The sequence below is a fragment of the Megalops cyprinoides genome, chromosome 13 (assembly GCF_013368585.1).
Source record: "Megalops cyprinoides isolate fMegCyp1 chromosome 13, fMegCyp1.pri, whole genome shotgun sequence".
Taxonomy (NCBI): domain Eukaryota; kingdom Metazoa; phylum Chordata; class Actinopteri; order Elopiformes; family Megalopidae; genus Megalops; species Megalops cyprinoides.
Window position 1 is genome coordinate 23,843,937 of NC_050595.1, and position 17,834 is coordinate 23,861,770.

The following is a 17,834-nucleotide window of genomic DNA, read 5'->3' on the forward strand; positions in this document are numbered from 1 at the left end:
GTAGTTTTGTGTTATTAAATAGTATATGATAAATACTGCATGCACACAAAGAATGGTGTTTCAGACATAATGATCATAAGATCAGTAATTCTTGTTGAGTCACATACACATCATAGCCATAATGAACAATTCCATAAGACACAGTGTATGATATAACTGTAACACACAACACAGTGAAAACACACAATGTTGCATATCAAGACAATCAACAATTAACTTTAAACATTTGAGCAGAACAGTTCATTTGATCCGGATACATTTATATCTCCGCTGGCTTTGGGCTCCCTTTTAGCCACCTTGCCTCTGGACTTCAGGCATTTCTGCTTATAATGGATGACCTGGATGTACTGGTCAGTACTACTGTTCTGCTGATCGCTGCTGGACGCTATGGAGTCAGAGTCGGACTCGGTCTGGGAGGGTGCCAACTTGTGCTTGGGCACTTTGGGCTTGACCTGCAGCTCGTGACCTGCGTGCCTGTCCGGGACGTTGGGGGTCCTGATGTTTGCCTGGGAGCAGCACTGCGATGCCACACTCTCCCCTCCGTCCATCTCACGGTCCTCCGGCATCCCATAATGCCCCCTGGCCTGGCCCCGGGCGACGGACAGCCCACTGTCTGCCCTATAGATGCGTACAGGTTGGCGGAGGTCGGACATGGACTGGGGACGACGTGATTGGCCGAATGAGCCCCTCCTTGAGCTTGCCCTCTCTTCCTCCTCCTCCTCGTTAAAGTGCGGCTGGCACCACTGGTGCGAGGGCCGGGCGGAGTACCTCACGATGTTCCGGGGGTACAGCTCCACAACGTCGACCGGCTCGTCCGTGCAGTAATGCCGGGGGATGCGAACGGAGGACCGCGGGGGCCTCCGATGGGCGTCGTGCTCGTTGACGATCACGTAGCGTGTGGCGTGGAACCGACAGCCGGTGAGACTCTGGGCTGCAGCCACTCCCACAGCCTCTCGGGGTGCAGGCCGAAAGCTCTTCCTGAACAGGGGATCCGAGTGGACGCTCTCAGAATAACAGCAGGGGGGATTATATGCCACCCGGTGGAAGGACTGGGACCTGCAGGCGCCACTAGAACCTCTTGAATATCCTGGATGCCTTCAAAATGTATAGAGAAACAAAAAAAGCAGGCAGCATTCACACAACTGAAAGAAACTTTCCTCTTTTTACATAAAGAAAGCACTTTCATTGTAATGTTGAGACTGGGAGATACTACATTCAGGGGGTTCCGTTTGATACTCTGAAATCAATTGAAGGCCTTAAACCTGCTTGGCGTGTGCTCCGCCCTGTGCCTCTGTGCTGCGGGAACGGACGGACTCCGGGAGGCGCCGAAGGCCCTGTTGACGTCAGCGCGCGGGGCGGACTGGGCGATGGTTCGGACACCGTTGCCCCGCCTCTCCGGGGACTCAAAGCCGGCGACGTCGCCGTTGCGCCTGGGCGAGCAGCGGCGGTCGGAGACCTCCTGGGCGATCACGTGACCCTCCTCGTCTGGGTTTTTATCCCCTCCCTCCGTGCTCTGCATCCTTGCTGCGGAACAGGACAAGGCCGCCGTGACACCGCGACCCACGCAACGGGAGCATAACTCCGGGGGATTTATTGGGATTGTAAATACACTGAAGCCTTTCATTTGACAATGGAACTCAGAGGTGGCGGGTGCCTTCGCAAAAATAAATGACCCGCGGGTTTAAACCTCAGCTCTTCGCCATCATAAAAAAGTGAAGGTTAGTGTGCTGTACCTGCAGCCATCTGATAAACCTTCTTCTTATCTTCTGTTCTTTCCTGAAACGAACATCATTCCTTTTAACAGGAAGAATCCAGCGCACCATTAACCAGCCAATTTCCAGTTTTGAATTCATTAAGTGTAGCACCAAGATAATATTAAGCCATGACTAAAAGGACTACATTACGTTTGCAGCTCACTTATAATTTCTTGTTTTCCTTACAGACTGCTTTCTGTGCATATTAAAAAGACAATGCATTGAGCAGAAGTGTTTCAGCATTGCTATTTTTGTTTTGGTTTCTCTGTGATTTTTCTTGTATTAATTTGTATTCTCCTTTAAAATTGAGACTGATTGTATGTACCGTCTGAAGCTGCATTCTCAGCTGATTGTTGGTTACTTTCAGCGATCTGGCGATGGCCTGCAGGTAATATATCAGCATGCTGAAAGAGATCAAACACAGTGAAAAGGTGGCAGGAGAAACACTCTAATGTTGCTGAATAGCATGTTCTGTAAATGTATTTCATTCAATAATAACCTCTGACTTAACTGTCCGCAGGGAAAGGGTTAAAGACCAGGGAATTGGGCTTGCAATGAGGAGGATGCAAGTTAAAATCCCAGGTGGGAAATTGTGAGAGAGGGTCTTTCTCCAAATGACTCCTTAAAGTATTCATCGCAGTTGTAAAATACTCAATGTAATTCCCTGTGTGTCCGGTCATCTGCTTGGGAAATTAAAAGTGTGGAAAATTTCGACAAACAAAATGGTGTGACTTACAACAGCAAGAGGAGTGCTGGCAGGATGACCACAGGGCTGGTGACGTAGCCCAGCACTTTGTTGAACCAGACGGGGAAGTCAGTGGTGACAGTCTCAGAGATGATGTCATAAATCTTCTCTTGACCGCTGAGGGGCAGGACAAAAGGAACAAAGCAATCACAAAGGGGAGATAACCAAAGGTCTCATCTATTTGCATGCTTTTAACTAAAGTGTTGTTCCACACGTTTTTCTGATACAGTGTTGATCCACTGGTGCAAGGCATAACTGTGATGAGCTGGAAGGCGGTCATCTTATACGAGCATGAATCGCATGAACTGTGAAATTGAGGATTTAACACACAAGGCGATTTACCTGAAAGGCCCACAGTGCTGTGACGGTCTGTACCTCACTATGGCAAAGACAGTGGGAAGCATACAGAGGAAGAGCATGAACAAAAGCATTGCCAAGTAGAAGTTGTTGGATCTGGAAAAATGAAAGAAAACCACAGCAAAGCATTAAATTTACATAAGTGGCCTATAAATTTCCAGCTGACCCGAGGTATTGGGGGGACTCCGTAAAGCCACACTGGGAAAATGAAGTAAATGAATCGTGATATGGATATTAGGATTGCCATGCTCTCGTTAAATGGACCGGTGGAGCATATAATGTTAGTGTCAAAACAGTCCCGCTTGCACACACACACACAACCAGAGGCTCCAGATTACAATGCTGATATGCCTTTTCTCATTATTTTTTAATATCCAGTTTTAATGGCTGTGTTCTATTTCCCAGCTTGTGCAGAGCCTTTTCTTGTTCATTTGAAGGGCTTTATATTCACAAAAGATGAGGTGTGTGGGGAACGGACAGCAGTGCATTCTTCCACACCTGGGCGAGAACGATAAGCCACAAAAGTGGCAGAAGAGGAGGCCATTAAATAAATCAGCCGGAAGCTTCCAGGCTGCAGCCATAAGTCAGGGAGAAGTACTCGTGTAGTGCTACCGACTCCCTCCACAGTGCTAGGAAATGGAGTCCTGCCAGACCTCACTGCTGGACAGGTCAGCACCCATTACCCGGCCTCCCAAGGGGGGCTCAGTCCCACATGTCATTACCTCTGTGGTGTGACCCGAGGAACACGAGCTGCTCCACAACAGCAACGCAATGTCTTTATTGTGTCTCAGCTGGAAGATGCTTGGCTTAGTAGGGATTTACCTCTGCAGTCTGACTCGGACCGACAGCACAGGGGGGTGTAGCCTTTTTCTGGCCCCACTGGCTCGTCTTGGATCAGAGCCCAGGTTTTACTCTCAATCTTTGCAGTTAGGGTTGGTCACGGGCATGCTGATCTCAGATCTGTTGTCAAGCACAGTAATCACCTAAAGCGGCTCAGAGGTGACCTGGCCAGGGGACTTTACCTTAATACCTCCATTACAGGAGGGGGTGCCATTGCTCACTGACCTGGAGGCCCTGAAGACCTGCTGATGAGGAACGTTGCAGGTCAGGACGGCCCAGCTGCGCAGGTACATCAGTCCGATCAGCTTCAGCACGTTGAACGCAGGCAGGCAGGGGGAGAAGAAGGCCCCCATCCTAAGACCGAGGGGTCAGAGGACAGCGGGGAGGATTTAGGACCACTCTTAACTGGCCCTCACAGGCTGCTGCTATCCTCATTTCCCGCTTAATGGAAAGACACTAACGTAGATGACTCCTTGACCCCTAGTGTTCATTCTGTGTCAAGATATACGTGCTGAAGAAAGGTCTCTAAGAACATAGATATCCGTAATAAAAAACGTGGTGCTGTGTCCGTTGTACCCACATTGTGCATTCCTTGCCTATTAATTTCAAATCTGCTGTGTCAGACAACAGTTTCTTGAATTTTCAAATCAAAGTTGAGTCCAATGCATATCACAGTTTAATTGAACAGAGCCCTCAGTGTATACGCAATGAAATGCACATGGCCACTTTGCTTTAATCTGATCTGAAGATGATTAGTCAGCCAATCACATATAAAGATCAAACTGGACACTAGAAAGAAGATAAATGCGCATGAAATACAGCATAATCTTGGCTTGATCATTACAAAGTTATTGTGCCCTCTGGAAATGTATTTTACAGCGGCAAGACCCAATCTTGTACCTTCATCAATAATGCATATTGTAAATCCTTACTTACCATATCATTCCTTGGTTATATATCAGATGAAGCACATTCTCAGCAATTTTAAATTCACCATATTCAGGCTGTAAATAAGCAAAAACACACACGCACACACACACACACACACACACACACACACACACACACACACAGTTGGTGAAATAAAATGGATACACATATACATTGGAAAGTGCTCTGTAGTGATAAAAGCATTGTTAGAGATGCTGCACTTACAAACTTGCTCTCCAGATCCCAGCACCAGCAATCGCTTAAGAATCGGACAAAAAGGCCCCGAATAAAATCAATCAGCAAGATGCTCAGAACCGTGAAGATCATGTCAATAATGGAAAGCTTCAACATTTCCTGGAATGAAACAAAAAACATTTTTTAATCATTATTTTTGTTCTTCTCAAATCAGCAGCTGTCCATTGTAAAAGCCCCTTTGCCGTCCATTGTGAAAGCCACTCAAATGTTAGTATTATTTGGCTGTCAAAATTTCAACGTGTCAAACTGTACCTTTCAATATAGACCCAATTGACACATGGCCATGGAAAAAGACACAGCTGCAAGAAGACAATGCATCTTGCTTGCTTGCTTGCTTATTTAATGCTTTGAAAATCTATTTGATGCTGAAGTTTGAATGGTGTGTGTAATTTTAGTCAGCTGTGGAAAGAATGATTTAAGATGAAATTGGTACTAGGGCTCTGTCTTGAAGTTGTAGTTAATCATTTATAATACTCACAGGTGTAGAGGCACTAAAACTAGGATTGTGAATATTTTGCGGGCGTTTTTGCTCTTTGGTACCTTGAGTGGTAATACATTGTTACTGCATAATCCAGTGAATTAGTGAATCAATGAGTCTGTGAGTTAGTCAGCAAGTTGGTGAGTGAGTGAACCAGTGAGCCAGTGAGTTATTTAGTGAGTGAGTGAGTGAGTGATTGAGGAACACTACCATTTATATGACTGCCCAGTAGCTGCCAAAAACTCTTTAAATGTGAGAAAATCACATAAAACAAGATGGACTCTCTTCCACTGTACCTGGCCAACATAGGTCTCCCAGCACTGGTCCTGCTGTGCCCTCATGTTGTACCCGGACAGTGTGGTCTGGTTCAGGAGGACAGGCGTGGCGCTCTTGGTCCTGTTCACCTCCAGCCCCAGGCTGAAGGTGGTGTTGTGCCTCTCGGTTGTGTCCGGCATGATGGTGGACAGGTTGTCCTCCTCGGGAAGTGCAATGGTGGCCAGGAACGCAGAGGAGTCTGACCAGTTCCCAGTATTGATTGGAACCTTAAACAAACAGATGCCCTATTGATCCCCACCTCTTTCATTCAATTATGTTTATGGACTTGAACAAGCTAATGCTTCCCTCAGACTAATAACACAGGCAGTGCGCTGTCAAATATAACTGATGTGACTATAACTGATGTGAAAGGTCATAACTACATGAAACCAATAAAACTATTAGCTGCTTTTTTGGTGCAAAATAAACATCAGGTTTTATATAACTGGAGGTGAAGAAATATATGTAATTTAAAGCAACAAAATAAAATCTAAAATATGAAATTTATGAAAATGTATTTGCTCAATTTCTCCTACACATCGACCAAAAAAAAAAAATACATACCTCATACAAAGAATACCAACACAAATCCAGTTTCTGAATCTATACACAATATTACATACCAAAACACACCATGTCTGTTTAATAAAAAGAAACAGTACCATGAGTAATACTACTGCTACCAATACTACTACTATTACTACTACTACTACTACTACTACTACTAATAATAATAATAATAATAATACTAATAATAATGTATATCATAATGACAGATGTACATTCTCAGAGACATATATTTGCCCCCTAGTGGAATATACCTGCACAGCATAATAACATTTTATGCTTGGGGTCTACTTAATTTTATGGTTTACATTCAACCTTGTGAGGTGAAAAGATAGCAAAGAGCTATTTGTACACAAGAAAGGGATATCAAAGCCGGAATTTCACCATTGTATTTGAACACTGACAAAAACAACATGGAGTTGAATGCCAGATGACTACTTACAGCTGAGCTCATGCTGTTCACCTTGTCCAACAGAGCGATGATTAAGCTGTAGAGATTCCCCAGGTACAACACCAGGACCCTGACAAACCAAGCAGGATCTCAGTGACATTACACAGCACACCTTCTAACTCACATCTGTCCCAGAGGTTTCACTCCTAATCACTGTGCACACTTCTCTGAGTGATGCAAGTCCTGCTCCTTTGAACTGATGCGTCTGTGAGGTAAACCCTACCAGATTGGTAACCTGAAGGCTGTGGGTATGATTCTAGCACGGGACATTGCTTCTGTACCCATCAGCAAGATTGTTAACCAAAATTGCTTCAGTAACTGTTCAGCTGTAAAATGGATCGCAAACGAAACAAAAAACAGCAAATTTCTAATTTCTACAAGACATTGTAAGTCAGTAAAAAATGAGAAATAGGTCTGATGTTAAAATGATCAATGTGAAAACAAAGTCTGACTGAACCAGTACTATGCAAAAGCAATGCAACTCAGTGAGTCTGAAATCCTATTATGTGACCTGGCCCTCTGTTTGTTTTTTTACATTTTACTATTAGAATAGAATGGCCAGATGAAGTTGTTTCCGAAGTTTGTGTCTTAAAATGTGGTTAATAATATGGATAATGTGAATGTAAAAGTTTGTAAGGACTGAGATCTCTGGGATATTGTGGTTATTTCTGTAGGAAAGCCCAAAAATGGCTTAACTCAGGATGATGTATACTGTAGATATGACATGTATCGGGCATGACCCTTCAACCTGTAACTTGGCAGATGGCATTCCAATATCATATGAACTGTGAGCTACAGTATGTAAGGCATCCTGGTTAAAGGTTGTTATCAAACAAACACAGAATGTAGTAATAGTGCATTTAACAGAGTGAATCAAGGAGCTGATGATATACAAGATAGCTAGGTTACCCATCCCCCTCAGTCATGTAGAGTACTTTACTGAATGTTGTTTCCAGAGATGTCTCTCCTAACCTGGCCAGCTGGAAACGGAGGCTGGTCCTGGGGTGGTACATCTCCAGCTGGGAGACCAATTCGAAAGCCGATGGGGCAATCATGGTGATGAGGGACACAACCACACAAACCTGTGGACCCAAGGGGACACCGCACAGCAAACCAGGACACGGGTTGGCTGTTCTGTTCCTTTACTGATTTTTTACCTCAACCAGAAACATTCCTATAACATGATGGTATTAATGTGAAATTGGCTTGGGAGGTTAAGTTTTCCCCCAAGTTTGGATTTTTACTGCACGACCCTGAGTAGCCCACATTTGGCTCCAGGATCAGCCTACAAATACAGTATTTTGTTCCAGCCGATCACTTAATCAATTCAAATAACTGGAGAAGGACATTGAAGTGTTTCCATTATTAATGCCATCTTTACACAAGCCTGCTTCGTTTTAGCACCCAGGTGTCCACTTTCCAATGTCCGGATTTCTGTGAATACACTTGTGTTTTAATTAAACCAATTCATTTCCATTGTGTAGCACCCTTTTCAGAGGAAAGCATTGTTTCTCTGGTAATGAGTCTGAATCGATCTGATCAAATCTGATCCGACTCGACCAGATTCATCCTGAGAGAATGTAATCAATGCTCGAGACATTTAAGATCATTGTCTTAACCAGCATTAACTGCAGACTCTTAGCCCTTGATCTGCAGCTCATTTGACATGAGGAATTGCAGAGTGGATCGAAATGAAAGGCAGGGGCAGGGCCTGACAGGCCCGGGCCTAAAGCCCTCTGATGAGGCGGATGAGAGGAGCATAAGACAGGTTGGCGGGGCTCCGTGTGCAGCGCTCTCACACCTCGTTCTTCTGCCACAGGGTCAGCTCCCTCTTCTGCTGCTCCAATCTCTGAGAACGCTCCACCACAAAGTAGATGATATAAATGCTGCCTGCCAGAGACAACAGCACCAGAATGTTCGCCAGGATCCTCAGACTGACCAGGACTGCCCTGGGAGGAACCGCAAAAGAAAACATGCATAAGTATGCAAGTAATGTGTAAAAAATATATTTACTCAATATGTTCATTTTCTTCTCTGTTATCAAGTTTTTGTCTCTATCTAATCAGATGTATGAATAAATATGAAGGGTCCTATATACAAATTTCAATAAACAGTTTTTTTTTTACAAAAAACTCTTTTATTACTCTGACTGGTGATAGCAAGATGAAAGAAGAACAACTGGTTAATAAAGCCAAGCAAGTGTGTCCTAATGGTAAAGTGCAGGGCTTGTATGCCAAAGGTGTATTCCTACAGAAAATGGCACACTGCTGTTGTAACCCCTTGGACAAAGCGATTAATGTGAGTTGCTTCATAAATATCCAGATAAAAACTGGGTACATTTCTTCTCAGACTTTTTTGATGATTATGAAACCATAATCATTAAATCATTTAATCATCGCTGACATTATTTATGACATGTTTTATTTTTATTTTTTTCTCAGATTTTTTTTCTTTTTTTCAGATTTTTATATCTGATTTCCTATTTTGATTTAGGGAAATTATATATATAGGGATTGCCTGTAATAACCTTGTAATTATTGCATGTGATTATTTACCATAAATATGTAAATATAACCTGGGAGGTTACAGGTATTGCCTTCCAGCAAAATTACTTGAGAAAATAGAATATGTGATTAGATTCTACATGTAGGTACTTAAAAGAAACGTAAGTTATTTTATTAAATAATAAAAAAAAAATATTAAGATCATTTAAACAGCTACAGTATAAAGAGACAGTCAGACAAGTTGGATGGAATGTACGAGATGAAACTCTGGGGCTCATAACCGTGTGTGCCAGGAGAGAATTCACCCAGAAGTTGCTGGACGCGGTTTAACGTGTGCGCAGCACCGATGGTGATTTAGGTGCAGTCATCCCTCTGCGGTAAAAGACCGTTTGTATGAAATATGACAGGATATTTTCTGCTGCACTGGATGGCAGAGGACCGGGTTTATAAATCAGACCAGAGTCGGAGCTCGTTCCCAGAACAGTGAGAAGACACAGGGCGGAAAGGAGGCTCAGTATCAGTCCAATTCATTATAAGAACCAATCTCTCTGGCTTCAGGGAAATAACACTAAGATATTGCTTCAGATTTTTTTTTTCCTGAACAAGATATAATTCAATAAACGCAAAATTCTGGCTTGACCTTTTCACCTGTCCTGTAGATGTGCCTGCCTCAGTTTACAACTCTCTCACACACCAAGAATTACTACTGCTCTGCTTCTGAAAGGACTTTGGTTTTCTGCCCCTCATTAAAGCACAGGGCATCATTAAATTGCATAAAAAACAAGCACCTCCATTAAAAAATGCACAGAGAAACAAGCAAGGCAACGGCGAGAACAAACAGAAACACCTACAGGCTTGTGTCTTTCTTCTTCTCCTGTTCTTCAACAATCGCCTCCTTCAAAAGAAATAACAAAAGCATAAATATAGCATTTGCATTACACAGACGGCGCAAACTGTATCAAGTACAAGAGCATTGCACTATCCGGCACGCAGACTAGGTCAGACAAAATCTGTAACTGATAGCAGATCAAATGCTGACATGCGAAGAACACAGCAAGTGCACCGACCGTGAAGCTATGCCTTCACGGATCTCGTACAGACTAGAGATAAACTCTGATTGATGGACTTCCCTTTGGGAAATCAGCACCAGTATAATGGTCCATAAACTTCTCTCACAGACAATGTTCTACTGAATTAAAGCTGAACGATCACTGGAAACGAGATCCAGGAACTGTAGCTACATGTATGTATATTTATTCATCTGCCTCAGATGCACACCCTGATATTGTTGACGATGGCCGCCCCTTTGCTCTCTGCAGCCTCGGGGTTTCCGATCAGGTAGTCCCAGGCACAGAACACGCGCCAACAGAAAGTGTAGTTCTCATCCGAGGCACTGGATAGACTCAAACGGGAGTTTTTAGCCATCCTAATGGTGTAAACACAACAAAAAAGTGGTATCCAACAGTAAATTGCAGTAAATGGTACAGTGCTGAAATACTATGCATAGTAACATTTTCAGTCAGGGGATTTACGCAGAAATTCATGTTGATTTGTTAACATCTGAGACTATGTATTGGGTCATTAACTTATCGGGACTGGTGAACATTTATAACAGTGAAATAAATTGAGAGCTATACATTTCCATGAAAACTGACACACAGGTGAAAAGTTACTCATGATATATAAATATACAATGCCAGATTGTCTTTTTGTTACAAGAGCAGCGCTTTCCTTGCAGATAAATAAATCAAATCCTTTGCCGTGCTGAAACACAATGTAAGGAAATTGAAGTCTCTAAAGATTACTTTCGTAACAGAATGATGAAGCTGTAGGCAAAAACAGCCATCCCAACCAGAAAGTAGGCCAGGGGCAGGCGGTAACCCGCACTCCCAATCTTCCGTACCCTTCCATAGTATCCATAAAATAGGACAGAATACTGAAGGTAGCCCTGCAAAAAAGGACAGAACAACACCAGGGGACAGAGGGGGACAGATTGCGTGTCAGGGGGAGAGCCGCTGAATTAATGAAATGCCTGTGCAGCTCTGCAAGGCACGATTGCCAGAGAAACAATAGGAGAAAAAAAAGAAAAGATCACAGCCTTGCCCCAAGAGACCAGATGGTGTCCAGGTCTTGTGCAGAGGCCAGGTGCTCCTTAGGAATGGTCTTGCTCCTGGTGGTACCAAACGGTGCCCCCGCAAGCAGCTGATAGGAAACCCAGAGATGGGAGAGGGTGAGCCGAGCGGCTGAGGCGATACCGTAGGAAATTGCCTGCAGCCGTGTGATAGAGACGGCCATAAATCAGCCGTCTCCCAGCCACAACCTGCTGCTATAGAGAAGCACCTCTGGATTTCAGTACACGCTTCTTTTCTGACTAGTGGTTTCATGACCACACTTTTTATATAAGCTTGCTCTGAGTCCTAAAACACCCTTGTTCATTTTATAGTATTGCTTGTATACTCATACGACGATATCTTTTATAGTATAATTTTATGCCTGCAGCATAATGAATTTAAGCATTAGTTTATCTTTAAGTATAGAAAAAATGGCATTATTAAGTTTGCTGTGGTAATAAGTTATTTTTCCTTGACAGAGACAGGGAACTCACTTCAGGCAGGACGATAAATGATCCAGTCATGATGGCTAGGACAATATTGATTCCAAACAGCCATCTCAGGAAGATAAAGTAAGAGGCCACACCTGATCCGAAATGACCTTGAGACCAAGTGAGAGAGGCACAGAACAATCTGTAACACTTACTGCAAGGTATCGTATGTGGCACTCATAACAACTTAATACTAAATAATGCATCATAAACTTTGTCATAAGCATACACCATTATAATAGCCAATGCACACCAATTGGTTTTCATAGGATATTGACATGATGTTATATCACTAGTATCATGCTCATTATTACATACTTCACAACCTCTCATGTCAGTTATTATAAGCTGGTCACACTATTCATGTATTTATGACAAAGACTACGGCCTCATGGGTGCTAAATAAGTAGATTCATTTACTTTTTTTTAATTCACAAGGCTATTTATAGACTTCATTTTCAAAGCCATTCACTCACATCAGAGGTCACAGAGCATGGACCTTGCCGTAAAAGTACATCAGGTTGAAAGATTTATGTATGTTGTAGTAATTGTATAAATAAATAAATGGTGGGGAATTAATATGATTTCTGTTCACATAATCAAAATGGGGAACTATATAAGGCATCACAGAAGTAGCAGTGCCACCAGTTCTCACATTTTAGCAGAATATGACATTAGTTCAGTCGTTCTGAACTATTGAGAGCTGTTAAGATGAGGCACACAGCTCCCAGTGGGGACAAGCAAACTGAATCTGTTCTCTGCCTCACCAGAATGCCATTCTGGTCTGACTCAGAATCACAGAAAGCAGGCATCCATTGGTCCTTACTCTCTATCTTCTTGATCCTCATCTCCCACGGAATGAACAGAACGACGATGTTATACAGCAAGCGAGAAAGTTTCTTCAACAGCTGTTGAGGAACAAAAGACACAGTTAGTGCCATCACAAGAGAGCATAGGGTCACATTTCATTCACTAGGCTTCCCAGTGTTAGTTTATCTGAAGGTGGGTGCTGATTAAAGTCACCAATCAATCAATCAAACGTCAAATTACTGGAAGTTATTAAATCCATGAAGTATGGTTACTGGATTGCCATGCTAACGCTGCATGTGTAGCATCATCAGTTTGAACTGAATCAGTCAATGAAAATACAAATGAGGCCATGGAAGTGAAAAGGTGGATAAACAAAGACAGATGGGCAGAGGAATGTACAGATGGATGTATAGACAGACATACAGGTTTATTAGAAACATGTAATTTCAATTAGCTGAAAGCCAAATTAAGTACAAGCAATCTGTGGCAAATGAACCATCACTGGCTAAAAGTCCATCCATTTTAGCAGCGCTGCAAAATCTGTGCTGAAAGCCTTTGACACATTTTAATTAAACTCCGCAATAACAACTGCCCGTAAATTTCAGCAGCGTGTCTGTGACCGCTGGCTCAACGTATGGGGAGGGAAACAGGGAAAAACAACCTGTGCGCCTCATGAAAAGTGAGAAGCACAAGGCAATGCCGTGCTGTGCGAAAACAGACGCCAGCACCGCAGTGCTTTTCTTTTTCGACTCAGCGAAACACAGGAGCTTAACATAAACACCAACAATTGTTTCAGGAAATGACATGTCATGCGTGCTGAAAGTGTTTGCCGAGAGCTACTCACTCCAGAGCACTTTACTGCAGTGTAATTATGGTAAGTGCACCTCCCAGCCCCAGTGGGTGGAGTGCTAAAATTCCCACCAGGTTCAAAAGTGCTGGAATGTATGTACAGTATTATAGAGGACTACCCACACTTTGCCTGCAGTGTGCTGCTAATCCCGCTGGAGTCTAAACCTGGCGAACAGAGTGTGGGTTTCTGATTTGAACACAGCCTGAAAAAAAGCTTGAATCAATTAGGCACTTTGTGGGTGATTTAGAAGTGCAAGAATTTCTGCAGAAAGATTGTACCAGGGGGGCTCCTGGTGCTGCTCCTCCATTCTACTCAATGCCTAGTTGAGCTTTCTTTTTATTTTTCTTCTTTATGTGCTTTTCAGCCACACTTGTCCATAGCTCTTTGCATAAGTTGCATATCATCCATTCATACAGCATACTTTTTAAAAAATAGCTTTTTCTATTTGTGTTGGATCATAGGATGCCCATTTTATGTTTTTCAGTTGATAGTGTTATTAGCTATTACTGTGTTTGTTTTGCAATAATTTGCTTTCATATGTCATATTTTATGATGTTTGTGCTTTTGAAACTTGACCCTAAAATAATTAATCTTACAGATTTAATCAATTCAGTTTTTGTGATCTTAAATTGCTAATGTACATTTATAGATTGTATTCATTTATTTTCTTTTGTCAACTGGACTTCTTTTATTGTTTTCTTTATCTCTTTTTTACTTTTAATTTGCTTATTTATTTTATTTGAAAGATTATGTCTGATGTATGCTGTGAAACAGGCTACAATTTCATTGTGTGAAAAGATATGATTTTTAACAGAAGTTGCACCCCATCTGAGAATCCAACCAGACACCTTTTAGGATGGAAGAACTGCTCCTTACCACTATACCACACTACTGTCCACAGACTTATATGTATTGCATGATCTGTGTAGTTTTTTGATGGTAGCTGAAAACCTCTGAATGCACAGTGTTTACAGAAAAAGAAACCTACGTCTGCTCCTGCAGTTTGGTATCCCCGAGTCCTGGTCAGTCGCCCCTCATATCTGAGAACGATATCTTTAGCCTGCCTGTAATGACATACAGAACCATCAGGACCTCCCATACAGAAGTACTGGTCCAAATTTCTTTCAGAGAGATCTACTGTTAGAGGTCATCTATAGGAAAGCTTTACTCCTCCATAGATAACCAGACAGTTATGCTGGGTGGCCCTGAGAATCCAGGATATATTCTCATCAACATTATCTCCTTAAACACAACATTTATAGTCTTAAATTTGCACTCGTGCTGTGATGGTGCCAGATTTCTTGAAAAAAAAAATATCAAAGAAAAACATGAAAACACACATACAGTACAAAGGAATTACCTCGCTGAGAGAAAAGGAACGTTTCTGCATTATAATGGGTGATGAAATATATGCACTACAGCAGGGGTTGTAATCAATCCTTCGTGATATTACAAATGAGCTGTTTTCATAGGGGTGGCGCTGTGGGCATTCATCCAAAGTTTACGCCATGAATAAAACGCAGGCTTGCATCTCATGTGAGATGATGGCAGTACGCCCTCCTGAAGCGATAATGAGCCCGTTCTGGGTAGCAGATCAGCAGTTTTTGGTGAGCGGTCCCCCCTCTTCAGCAGGCTAGGGAAGGGGGCTTGTTTGTTGCCCCACTCCGAGTGAACATTCAGGTTCAGGGCAGGGCGACGTCTCGCTTCACTGCTCTGTCTGATTCAGGCTGGAAGGTCGAAGTCCTGACCTCAGTAAATGAGAAATCTGGAAGACGCCTAATAGAATAATTACTGAGCTAATACAGTTTGTTTTTCAGGGGCTGGGGAGGTGGGGTGGGGAGGGTGCCATTGCAGCAGAGAGCTCTCCAGTGTGGGTCTTAATCATTGCTTGCCTTTCCTGTTTACGGTATAAATTATTTTTTTCCCTCATTAGTGTCGCTAAGTTTCCCTCTTCACAATCTATGAGCTCTCCTGGTGAAATGGAGAGGTACAATTTACAATATTTCCTGTACATGACAAGCTCCTCAATACCAAGCATGAAACAAAAGACTGCAGGACACATCCCTTTTGTGGAGACAAAATGTACTCATACATCACTCAGCGGTGCTTCCACATGACACTCCAATGTAAGGTAAAACCAGTTCAGTTTGGCTCTAATCATAACAGTACATCACAATAAATGACACTCAGTGATACTATATGTGAATAATCATACTCTGCCTGAGCGCTCATGTTCCTCCACTGATAACAGTTTTTTTGCTGTATATATGATATTTCATGGCATAGTGCAGCGTAGTGGTGCACATTTAGACTATTCAGTATGAGCACACACAAGAATAGAACCCTACATCTCTCAAACCCAATTCACATGGACCATTCGGGAGGGTCTTACTTGAGGGCTTTCAGCTTGCGTCTCATTGGCCAGGGTCTGGTGCGAATGTTGGCAATGATCTCCTTCTGGATCTGAATGTTCTGAAACATCTCCTCTGGGTCATTGCTGTCCACCTGCTCATCCTCTCTGTCCTCATCCGATTGGCTGAAACAGAGGGACGTGCCACAGAACCCATCGCTATCAGTTCCTATCTCTAATATGTATAAAGATGTGAAAATCAATCTGGATAAAGAACACTAAAACATAGAAAATTCTTTGTCATTGACTTTATGAGATGTGTTATATTTAGTAGCTGCTCAACCTTGCCTCAATCAGGACCAGTACTGACAAAAACACAATGAAAAACTAGTGCTTTTAACACAACACCCTTTTCCTTTTCAGTTACACCAAAACTGCAATAAATCTTTGAGGAATGTCATGTACAAATAACAGCAATGAATGCCGTGGTTGGGTTTTTATCACACTGCTTTAAAGCAAATTCAAATCTATGACAGCACTTTGAGATAATGAAAAGGGTTGCACAAGGTCGTTAGAGAACATTTTAAGAGGGAACACTTACAAGAGAATAATGTTAAGGGAAAATCTAAACAAAGACACGAGAGACACTTGTTAATCAAAAAAGTGGAGTAAAGCTCAGTCTTAATCTAACCCCCTTTGACTATGGCAGAATATAATAATCAAGTTAATTACTCAGCATAATCATAGAAACACCATAAAATTCTTTTGGCTTATGTGACAAAAATATTTAATTTTTAATTAATTTTTAATGCATATGTAAAACTATACACGGCACTGAACATTTTATTAATTGACGCTAGACTACATTTAATCCTACATATTGTTAATTTCAAACTGTAATTAGCCATACATGATATGTAAATGTAACATTATAAGGTACTTCATAATGATTAAATTAATGGCACAAAGAGACTGAATCGGTGTGAAAAATGTATTCTCCTGCAGATCCATGTCTGTGACTTGTTGACAATAGATCAGTGAATGGAGGATGAAATGACTGTAAGGCAGAGAGGGAGAGACTGGGCACTCACTCAGGCTGTTGGTGCTGGTAGAGGGACTGGATCCGGGAGTTCCTCCTCAGGCTTCTATGCCTTTTGGACGCCCGCAGGGTTCGGGTGACAGTCACCGGCCGGGTGGCGGCGTTCATGTCGGGGTGGACCCAGCTCAAACTTTCAGCTCTTCTGGTGGTGTTGCCCCTTTGCCCTACTCACCCCTGTGTCTCCCCTCAGAGCGCTGTGCTGTCGGAGGTGGGGAGGGTGGGGGGGGGAGGCACGGGAGCAGCCGTGCTACCTGCTGGAGCGATCCCTCCCACACTGGAGAGCTACACAGAGCCCCAGCGGGACCAGTTTAAGCTGACACAATCACTCCAATCACAGCTGCGTTGACCTCTTAAAGAGACAGCGCAGCTGAGATGCTGGGGCGGGGGGGGGGGGCGACTCCCCTCACTAACAGCTCACAGAAGAATCAAAGGAGCAGACGGACAGATGTCTTTGTACTGCAGTGATCGAATCCGAACAAAGTCTCACTTATCAGCACAGGTTTATTAACTCCACTAGTAGTGTACTTAAAATATTTATTATTCTCTGCACATCTGCTGCCAAGATGAAAACAAATTTCTTTACTTGTTATGTATTGTGACCACGATAGCATCAATATGGGCGAAGAGTTCTAGGACGTAAAAACATTGTAATGATTAAAATAGGCCATTCAGACTGTCTTGGCTCATTATTTGGCCCGCTAATATTTAAAATAATTTTATAAGGGTAATAAATTTAATTTATATGTATGCTTTTCAAACAAAGACAGGAATAGTAACAGGTATGTTTGAAAGAATTACCCTGACTCTCTAAGACTGAAAGAGGTTACATTCTGTTGGTGTCCTGGGGGCCACTTTTTGACATAAATTTAGGAAGAATCTTGATTTACTCCCAGTAAGGAATTTAGAGTTTGGTCAGAGAGAAATGGA

General features: G+C 42.6%; 1 protein-coding gene across 1 annotated transcript; it reads right to left on the bottom strand.

Moving 5' to 3' along the window:
• Positions 1-218: 218 nt before the first annotated feature.
• On the bottom strand, positions 219-17,153 carry LOC118788180 (transmembrane channel-like protein 3). The gene is made up of 22 exons (XM_036544081.1): positions 16,900-17,153; positions 15,851-15,994; positions 14,447-14,522; positions 12,625-12,706; positions 11,802-11,908; positions 11,300-11,398; positions 11,002-11,144; positions 10,475-10,622; positions 10,048-10,091; positions 8,494-8,641; positions 7,665-7,774; positions 6,684-6,762; positions 5,656-5,901; positions 4,852-4,980; positions 4,633-4,700; positions 3,922-4,050; positions 2,842-2,952; positions 2,491-2,616; positions 2,080-2,158; positions 1,734-1,776; positions 1,263-1,524; positions 219-1,095 (listed from the first exon to the last, which is right to left on the bottom strand). The coding sequence occupies exons 1-22, from the start codon at positions 17,013-17,015 to the stop codon at positions 219-221; spliced, it is 3,366 nt and encodes a 1,121-aa protein (XP_036399974.1). The 5' UTR covers positions 17,016-17,153.
• Between the last annotated feature and the right edge of the window lie 681 nt (positions 17,154-17,834).

Bases quoted from the DNA above. Each gene is read 5' to 3' on its own strand.
- LOC118788180 (XM_036544081.1), bottom strand. From the start codon at position 17,015: ATGAACGCCGCCACCCGGCCGGTGACTGTCACCCGAACCCTGCGGGCG. The intron at 2,953-3,921 runs GTCAGTGAGCAA...TCATTTTTCCAG, and splicing joins CAGGTCTTCAGGGCCTCCAG to ATCCAACAACTTCTACTTGG. The intron at 1,096-1,262 runs GTTTAAGGCCTT...TACATTTTGAAG, and splicing joins GCGGAGCACACGCCAAGCAG to GCATCCAGGATATTCAAGAG.